The 9,930-nt window shown below is 36.5% G+C and overlaps 1 protein-coding gene across 4 annotated transcripts in view; it reads left to right on the forward strand.

The window, feature by feature from the left end:
• axin1 (axin 1) overlaps positions 1-9,930 on the forward strand; it is a 38,056-nt gene that overhangs the window by 11,006 nt on the left and 17,120 nt on the right. For all 4 annotated transcript variants that reach the window (XM_016468704.1, XM_016468708.1, XM_016468705.1 and 1 more), the window contains exon 3: positions 3,884-4,024. In XM_016468704.1, the coding sequence (XP_016324190.1) occupies positions 3,884-4,024 (141 nt within the window). The remainder of the gene's footprint in view (positions 1-3,883; positions 4,025-9,930) is intronic.

Here is a 9,930-nt window from a genome sequence, read left to right on the forward strand (position 1 = left end):
TGATGACATTTTCAAAACCACAACAGTGATTTTGAACACTTATTTATTGAAAAAGTTAAATATAGATAATAACAAACTAAACTTAACCAATGGCATATAGCATTAAAGTATCTTAAGTAAACATTGTTAGAGAAAATATTCCTAAATCTCAGTTATAAATTATATAAAAAAGTAAATTATTTTAATTCATTATATTAGCTGATATAAATATGGCCCTATGAAATTTTTATTTTTTCTAAGCTGTATTATCATTAATGTTAATAATTCTTTGAGAAGTACATTCCGGTGTGCATTAGTAATATATTAAGTTAAGATTAATATTCACAGACACTAGTCCATATAATGATTAGATTAAGTGTACTGCCCTACTTTTAGTGCTGGGCGGTATACCGGTTCATTTTTAAAATACCGCAATACCGGTGTATGTCGCTTAAATAATGTTCGGAACGCGACACTGTTTGAAAGGGGTCCCTTTTCACTGTTGCACGGTGGTGAGGGAACAGCTGTATGTGTTACTAAGCGTGAAAGTTCCGAAACTGAAGCTGTAGAACTAAAAGAACGTGATGACACAGAAGAACTCATCCACAATATCCACATTGACCGCCACAAATATCCACCGCCCCCTGCCATCAGCTCCCGCGTCTCACACACACACGAGCGCGACTTTAGCACTAGATTTAGCAACTTTCAGACCCTTTTAGCGGCTTTTTTCCATAGAATATTCATACTGACAAACCTAGCGACTTTTTTGGATAAACCTTAGCTATGGTTCAGTTGGAAGATTTCGCCAGTGCTGTCCCGCGAACGCGAGGTCTGACTTTCCCGGAGAAGTGTCACCTCTCTCGGCGTCTGTTCTGTGCAGTGTCCAGAGAAGCCGACTCGTCAATAAATGAGTACAAAACAGCGTTTCCTAGCACCTGTCGCTTTACTGATTGTTTGGAATTATAAATATGAGTGTAGTTCATCTGTTAATATCACATGCACTTCATTTTTGACACACCCACCAAACAAGAGAAAACGTATCTCAAACAAACAAATCTCACCGTTTCCAGGAACATGTCGTTCAAACCGTAAACCATAGCAAAACGTTGCGCACCGGTTTGAGCTTGAACTTGCCCTTGGTTAACATATTAAAAGGGGTCGTGTTTAGTCACTATTTAGTGTGGTATTTTTTTTTGACAGTATTCACTCATCGTGACAGTAAAATAGGGCATTCTGAGTCCATATACTGCAGTGTTTACTCTCTCAATCAGTAGAAAATATGGTTAACACCTGGTCATGCATGAAAAAAAAATACCGTCATGTACCGTGAAACCGGTATAATTTTGAAAAATACTGTGATGTAAATTTTTGGTCATACCGCCCAGCACTACCTACTTTTGATTCATTCATCCAAAATTTGCCAAATTACGTGACATTCTGTGTTATACTGTATCTCATATTTAGGACTGGATTCTGGAATTCCTTGTTTTCTGCATTGCTAGGAGCCCATTATAAACATTATATTGATTGATATAAAAAAATTTAAGTATAAGTAAATAAATAGCATTTTCTCTTTTTTGTGCCTTTGTTTGGTCAAATTAAAACATGAGAAGTGCATTTTTGTAATCCATTTCTGATCTTGACAAAGGGGTCGTTGGTGGTGTTTTTTTTTTTTTACTCTATCTTTTTTTTCCATCTCACATAAAGCTAATGGAATCGTGTTATGTAGCTCACACAGCAGAACATGGTGCTAACAACTCCACAATCCTGGGTTTGATTCCCAGGGAATGTATGAACATGATGAAATGTGCACCTTCAATATAATGTAAGTCACTTTGGATAAAAGCATCTGCCAAAGTAAATGTGAAAAGTAAAAGGTTCAGAAGATTTGGAATATAATGCAGGAGTATGTTCTACTTTTACAAAGTTCCCAGAGTCTGTATATTAAGGAACTAATTATTAAGTGTTCTATAAAAAGGTCATTTTGTGAGTAAATAGTTTTCTTGTTGGATGATCTCTTGAGATTTTTTTCTATTTTTAATTAATTTGATAGTAAATTTACATTTACATCTCAATTTTCTGCAGTTAAATAACTAGTCAGGGAATAAGTCATTAAGGTAGCATACTGCACAGTTCCAAGAGAATGCTAGCTAGGAGAAAAGGCATTAACCCGATCATATTTTAAGACCATTTAAGCAGTGTAACTCTTATTCCTCTTGCAGTTTTCGCATGACAAGATGGTGTCTTCAACTGCATGGTATGTTTTTGTTCTTTGTCGGAATTAAGTATTTGCAAGATCATTTGGTTTTCTGAGAATTTGATTGTCTGCGTTTTGCCTCCACCCAGCCGAAAGCTCATTTTGAAAATGTTTAAGGATAATTTAATGATGAAACACTTGATTAATTGTGTGCTGTCATTAATAGAAGACAGGTCCTTTTTTAAAAAGGATTTTATCTTCAATAATAATAAGACAGAGCAGGTAGGGTGCAGTTATCTTTATGACCTGTTACAGTTTTGTAATTTCGTAATTACAATTGTATGATGTTGCTCCAATCAGGTTTTTACGGCGATACATTTTTGTCTTGTCATCTCAGTCCAGTGCCAATCCTTATTTAGGTCTTTCTTTCTTTCTTTCTTTCTCTCTTTCGTTCTCTCTTTCTTTATTTCAGGAGCTCTGTCAGAACCAGTTATTTGTAAGCTCTCTGTTCAGTCACTTTTAACATAATTATCAATTAACCAACAATATGGACAACACCTATGGTATAATTTATAAAAAAAATAAATAAACAAGCACAATTTTTGAAATGTTTTTTAATAGGCCTAAAAAGAACAAGTAGGCATACACAAAATATCCATATTAGCATGCATAGTCGTATGAGGAAATAATTAAATTGATATTCATTTGAACTCATTGGTGTAATGAAGCTTAATGTGAGAGCTAGACCTGTCGCAATAATCACTATATCGACTTATCGTGCAATATATGTACATGACCTCAATAATTTTTGGTGATGCAATATATCGCCGATTATATTTACTTAAAAATTAATGTCACCATGTTTTGTACATTCCACTTGCGCCTGTGTCTTCTGCAGCTTCTCGAACATAACGTGTAGTCATGAGGTGTTAGTTGAAATTAAAAAAATGCTTTTACAAAAAATGTTTCCTCTGCAGATATGGTCTTGTTTAGGGATCTGTGCCTTTGTGCATACGGACATCTGAACTTAAAAATTAATGTCACCATGTTTTGTACATTCCACTTGCGCCTGTGTCTTCTGCAGCTTCTCGAACATAACGTGTAGTCATGAGGTGTTAGTTGAAATTTAAAAAATGCTTTTACAAAAAATGTTTCCTCTGCAGATATGGTCTTGTTTAGGGATCTGTGCCTTTGTGCATACGGACATCATCGCACAACAAAAAGTTGTTATCGTGACAGGCCTAGTGAGAGCTTTCTGTATTTATTCATTATTGTTCATGATTGACAGTTGTGTATTCATCATTGTTATCTAATCATTCATTCCTTTTATTTATATATTTAGCAATTTTTTTTATTTACTTTCTAAATAATGTTTATTGAATTATTTATAATTACATTCCCTGCCTTTTCATTTTGTTGATGTTGGTAATATTAGTTTCCCCCAAAGTTTTAAAGTGATGTTGAAGTCTTAAAGCAGACTGGTGTCTATTGCATTATTGAAATGTGATCCGGTCAAGTTGACAGACCAGCAGTCGAGTCATAGAATAGGATTATCCACTGATTACAATCAGCTGAGCATCCCTCGAATGCCATTATTACTTAGAAATGAGTGAATATAATGCGTCGTTTCACTGAAATTACCTGTATTGTCTTCCTAATCACGTGTCTAATGGGAATCTCCTCTGTCCCATTTCTCATCAACAGACACACGTCATGGAGGGAGCCCATCAACCCGTACTACGTGAACACCGGCTACGCGCTGGCTCCCGCCACCAGTGCCAACGACAGCGAGCAGCAGAGCATGTCCAGTGATGCAGACACTCTCTCCCTGACCGACAGCAGTGTGTACGTACACATCTATAGACACACAAACACACACGGATCCATCCTCACCGCCGCAAGCTGGCGTAACATTCCATCCGAGGGCTTAGAGCGATTCAATTTCACCATGTTGTCCTGAGTCAATTTGGCAGGATTTTCCTCCTCCAAGAAACTTGCAGCCAGTTCTGCAGAAAGCCAGATATTTCAGCAATCGAACGGAAGATGCGCAGACAAAGCTCGATATTGCTTGTCATTGGCGTGTCTTAAGCCGAGGTTGGCAGCCGTTAGCAGAGACTGGTCTCAGAGCAGTGTCTCGTGCATGCAGAATTTGTGCCATTTTCCCCCAGCTCTGCTCTGGGAACAGAAACAAATCTGCTCTCCTCTGAGGAGGACCATCTGCTCATTATCCACACCAATGAAAGCTTCTAAATGTCATTACTTATGCTAATTATAGAGCTTCAAATTGGGAGGTATGAGGCGCTGCAGGCTGTAATTTGAAGGCATTGACTGTTTCCCTTCAAATTAACTTTCTCTGAAAACAAAGGAAATGGCCTTCACGTTGTACTGTACACAGGCAGGTTACGGAAAGGAGCAGGAAACGAAATGTAGAAAACAAAGTAAGAATAAATAGTGTTTTGGCCTTAGGTTTAATCAAATTTGTCCACTCATTTCATGGCTTCCAAAATAATTCAGCCTCATGCAATTATTTTAAATGGTCAACACAAGGACGAGGCAGCTGGAGAACGTATTTTGATATGAAATGATTTTCCATCCATTTATGTGGAAGTGGTTATAAATTGAAAGCTTTTTAAAATGTGTATTTTTAAACCTGCTAATGCAGCCAACGCTCAGTCAAGGTGCGGTCACATTAGAGAAATTTCGTGGTCAAAAAAGGTCAATAGTGTGGTGATGTATAAAGCACAGCTCACACAAGTCACTTTCAAACCAAGCAGTTTTCTGTTGGCCAGTTCTTAGAATCTGTGTGACCAATTTGTACCTATTGCAAAATCTGCATGGGGAAATCTTTTACCCTCATGCAAAATTCCCAGTCATATGGGATCTTTTTGAAATGACTGGATTTCGCCCATGAAAATGTGCCGAACAACCATTAATGCGCCATTAGTGACTATAGTGTATATTAGAGCTGCACGATTCTGGATAAATTGAGAATCACGTTTTTTTTTCGTCTCAAATAGAGATCACGATTCTCCCCCGATTCTGAACTAAACAAAATAATGTGTGACAAAATATTATTGCTGCAGTCTATTTAAAAGTGTTTAATTAATTTGAATTAATTTACACTACCATTCAAAAGTTTTTGAACAATAAGATTTTTAATGTTTTTTAAAGAATTATCTTCTGCTCAGCAATGCCTCCTGCATTTATTTGATCCAAAATACAGCAAAAGTAGTAATATTGTGAAATATTTTTTATAATTTAAAATAACTGCTTTCTATTTTAATTATATCAATTAATACTTTTATTTAGCAAGGATTCTTTAAATTGATCAAAAGTATGGCTAAAGACCTTTATAATATTACAAAAGATTTCTATTTAAGATAAATGCTGTTCTTCTGAACTTTCTATCAAAGAAACCTGAAAAAAATCTACTCACCTGTTTTCAACAATAATAATAATAATAATAATAATAATGTTGTTTTGAACAACAAATCAGAATATTATAATTATTTCTGAAGGATCATGTGACACTGAAGACTGGAGTAATGGTGCTGAAAATTCAGCTTTGCAATAAATTACGTTATAAAATATATTCAAATAGAAAGGAGTTATTTTAAATTGTAAAAATATTTCAAAATTTTACTGTTTTTGCTGTACTTTGGATCAAATAAATGCAGGCTTGGTGAGCAGAAGAGACTTCTTTAAAAAACACAAAACTTACGGTTCAAAAACTTTTGACTGGTAGTGTATATACTGTATAATATATTTAATACACCATTTTTTAGTATTAAAATTATGAAAAAGTTATTTGAATCAATGATTCAACGACTCACTCATAAACCTTCACTTGTTTCATTACTGGATGAATCAGCGTTTTTGAACTATTCTCTTGAATGAATAATTCATTCAATGACACAATAAATTAAGTCACTTTTTGCCACCTAGTGGTGAAACTGCTCCGGGTGTGTGATCACGGTGTGTGTGTGTGTTCACTGCTGTGTGTGTGCACTTTGGATGGGATAAATGCAGAGCACTAATTCCTAGTATGGGTCACCATACTTGGCCACATGTCACTTCACTTAAGTGTCTACTTTAAAAAAAAAAAAAAACAACTTAAAAAAAACAATGCAATCGACACAAACGTTATTTGAAGCGTAGTTACTTTCAAAAGGGGATTTGCTCTATTTTGATCATTGCCATAGACATCGATGTTTATATCTGAACTATAAACTTTCACCCCAGTATTTCTGTGATAATATGAATGACTAATACAGAAATAATACTGTGTAGTTGAAAAGACAGTTTGTGAAGATGTTTCTTAACCAAACATGGTAAGTAACTGCTTTCTCTGTGTCAGCGGGAGTGCGAACACAGATTTGAATGATCCGGTAAGACTTTGCCAAAGGTTTAATAGACTCGGGGAATCGTTGTCATTTAGAAATGAGATCGCGTGGGTGTCTGAATCGAGATCGCGATCTTTTAACGATTAATCGTGCAGCTCTAGTGTATATATAGATTGACAGTAGTGTAGCAATGTATGAAACGCAGCTCATGCAGAAGTCACTTTCAAACAGTGGATTCCTGTTAAAACGACTCTATTTGCCTGCGAAAATTTGCTGAACAATGGGAAATGTGTGGTCACATTAGCGAAATTTCACAGGCAAAGAAAGGTCTATTGGCAATAGTGTAGCAATGTACGAAGCACAGCTAACACAAAAGTCACTTTCAAACCAAGCAGCTTTCTGTTGGTCAACACAGCGGATCTGCGTGACCAACTTGAATGTGTTGCGAAATCTGCATAGGAAAATCTTTCACCCTCACACAAAATTCCTAATCGTGTGTATTCTTATTGAAATGGATGGATTTCGTCCACGAAAAATTCATGCAACAACGGTACACATAGCCACACCTTGACTGTAATTTAGATGAAATGTACATTTTCGTCATGTTACACAGGAAATTAGTTCCTTTTCAGTGATTTAGGAGGATTTCGACTACAGATGGTTTTAGCTAGAGCAGCAGCAACAGGGAGTTTGCTGAGTGCAGAGAAGGCATGAGTGATCCTTGTTGCACAAAAAAACACATTAAAGGCACATCAGGGCAAAAACATGTGTCTGAAGTGGGCTAGATTAGAGGCCATTATCAGCTGTTTGCCAGGCAGGGATGCAGGGGGGTCCGCAGCAGGACCCTGGGGGATTAAAGACTCCCCGTGCGTCTGTCAGTGAAGGACCCCAAACATGCTTTGCTCTGAAGCTGTTGCCGCCACTGCCCCAGGGATTCAGTCAGAAGTGGGGAGCACTTTATTTATTTTTTTGTTTGTTTTTTTACAATTTCAGTCCCACAACAAAAACGTAAGCGCTTGCTATCACTTTAGCTTTGCAGTCTGAGGTCTGTTCTCACACAAGGACTGTCTTGTATGCACATATTCATTGTTGCGAAGCAATAGCACCATTTTGTTCCATGTAGAACTGACATTTCAAGTCTAGTGAGGTAACATTTTGCATTTAGCAAGCTCAGTTAAAACCCCTGATGTTTAGTACATGTTTTTCATCACGGGTTTAATTACTAGCACAAAATACAACGTGCGAAGCTTTTGCTAAATGATTATGTAGGAGCCAGCTTTTGCATTTCATGTAGATTAGACAAACGGTACTATGGATAGCTAGGGATAGTTTGTTCCAAAATGAAAATGTTCATTGTTTACTCACCCTCATATCGGTCCAAACCTGTATGAATTCGTGTTTTGTGGAATAGAAATGTTTAGCAGAATGTCTGATCTGCTCTTTCATATAATGAAAGTAAATGGGGACCACGGACTGTCAAGCCGTCAAATGGGAATAAAATTCCTTAAGTCTCATACGTAAGTACATAAGGCTTCTGAAGTCATATATTCTGAAGCCACATAATAGCTTTAAACGGAATGAAATATTCACTGAAAATTTAGCTTTACAGCCATGGTCACAATTTACTTAACTGTGTGGAAGAGAGCATTAGTATTATTTATATACTATTATAGTATTTAGTAGAGCCCGACCGATATATCGTTTTGCCGATATTATCGGCCGATCCACCCGAAATGAATTTTTTTTTTACAGAACATATAACACAGATAAAATGCTTTAAATGGTGTAATTACTTAGTTTGTCCAGAAGAGCGTGCTCCATTGTTTGCTACTGGTGACCTGGATGAAACGCTTTAAAGCTTAAGTCTATGATTTTTTTTTACAGAACATATAACGCAGATAAAATGCTTTAAATGGTGTAATTACTTAGTTTGTCCAGAAGAGCGTGCTCCATTGTTTGCTACTGGTGACCTGGATGAAACGCTTTAAAGCTTAAGTCTATGGAAAACCATTGAAACTTTGAACGGCAATCCCCCGCCGTGTTCGCGAGATAGTGACACCAGCCAACACTTTCACTTCAATAAGGAGGTCTCTTGTTCAGGCGAACAAGAAGTGAAATAAACTTTCAACTAAATAAAGTTGAATTGAATTGAATTGAAATAATATAAGTGTTTGATCACCACATTTGAGTGATCATTGCAAAAAAATTTTTTATTCTGTTTGTATATACTGTATTTTATATAGTACCAGTCAAATGTTTGGACACACGAATGGGAAAGTTCGGCCCCAAAAAACCCATATCGGTCGGGCTCTAGTATTTAGTATTTTGAATTAGCTTGTCTTTATATTTTCAGTATTCCTTTTAATTTGAGTAATTTTATGTGCTTTTGTCTTTTTTTATTTTTGTTATTAGTTTTTGTAGTAACTCTTTGCATTAAGAAAAATACTTTTAAAGTGTTTATTAATCTTAATGTTAATTACAACATCTGCTAATACATTATGAAAATCAAAAGCTGTACCTGTTAATATTATTTATTACACGGCTCTGTGGAATACTTGATTCTGATTGGTCAGTCGCGACATTCCGAGGTATGTAATCCCTCGATAACAACCAGTAAAAGCTGATAACACAGGCTCATCCGGGTAACTGAAGTCGGCGCTCTACTCTTGCTAGGAACAGTTTTTCTTGGTGGAAGCTTTGCGTTTGTTTAGCTAATAAAATATTAAAACTCGATTTTTAAAATTGTGTACAATTATTTAATTATGTCATCCTGGTATCGCTGACTCGCTCTCTCGTTTCATACAAACCCAGCTGCTGCCATTTTGCGACGATTTTGTACGCTGTAATGGATTATAAGATAACTAACATACTGGTAAGATTTTAAAACATTTTCGTCTTAAAGGGGTCATATGACGTTGCTAAAAAATAACATTATTTTGTGTATTTGGTGTAATGAAATGTGTTTATGCGGTTTAAAGCCTGTGTTATACTTTCCGCATGAGCAATCCGGATGCGTACACGGACAACGCGGACTACTTGTATTTATACTTCCGAAAGCATACGCTGATGGTCCGCTCCGCATAGTAGATCAGCTTGAACAATAAACAAACATGTGAACAAAGAATTGCCCAGAGTTATTGCACATCTGGCTTTCTTTGTATTGTTTTATCGATGAAATGTACAGGTTCGAGTAGCAACGGGCTTCTTCACACAGCCTGCGCATGCGCAGTAGCCTACTGAGCCTCCGCGCACACTCTCCAATGACGATTTTTACGCCACACATACCATAGCGGACTCGCGGACGCGGAAAGTATAACACAGGCTTAAGGTTAAAAAAAATACACATTATTTTCCACATACTGTACATTATTGTTTCTCCTCTATGCCCCGCCTTTCTGAAACGCCTCG

The sequence above is a fragment of the Sinocyclocheilus anshuiensis genome, unplaced genomic scaffold (genome assembly GCF_001515605.1).
Source record: "Sinocyclocheilus anshuiensis isolate Anshui unplaced genomic scaffold, SAMN03320099.WGS_v1.1 scaffold152, whole genome shotgun sequence".
Taxonomy (NCBI): domain Eukaryota; kingdom Metazoa; phylum Chordata; class Actinopteri; order Cypriniformes; family Cyprinidae; genus Sinocyclocheilus; species Sinocyclocheilus anshuiensis.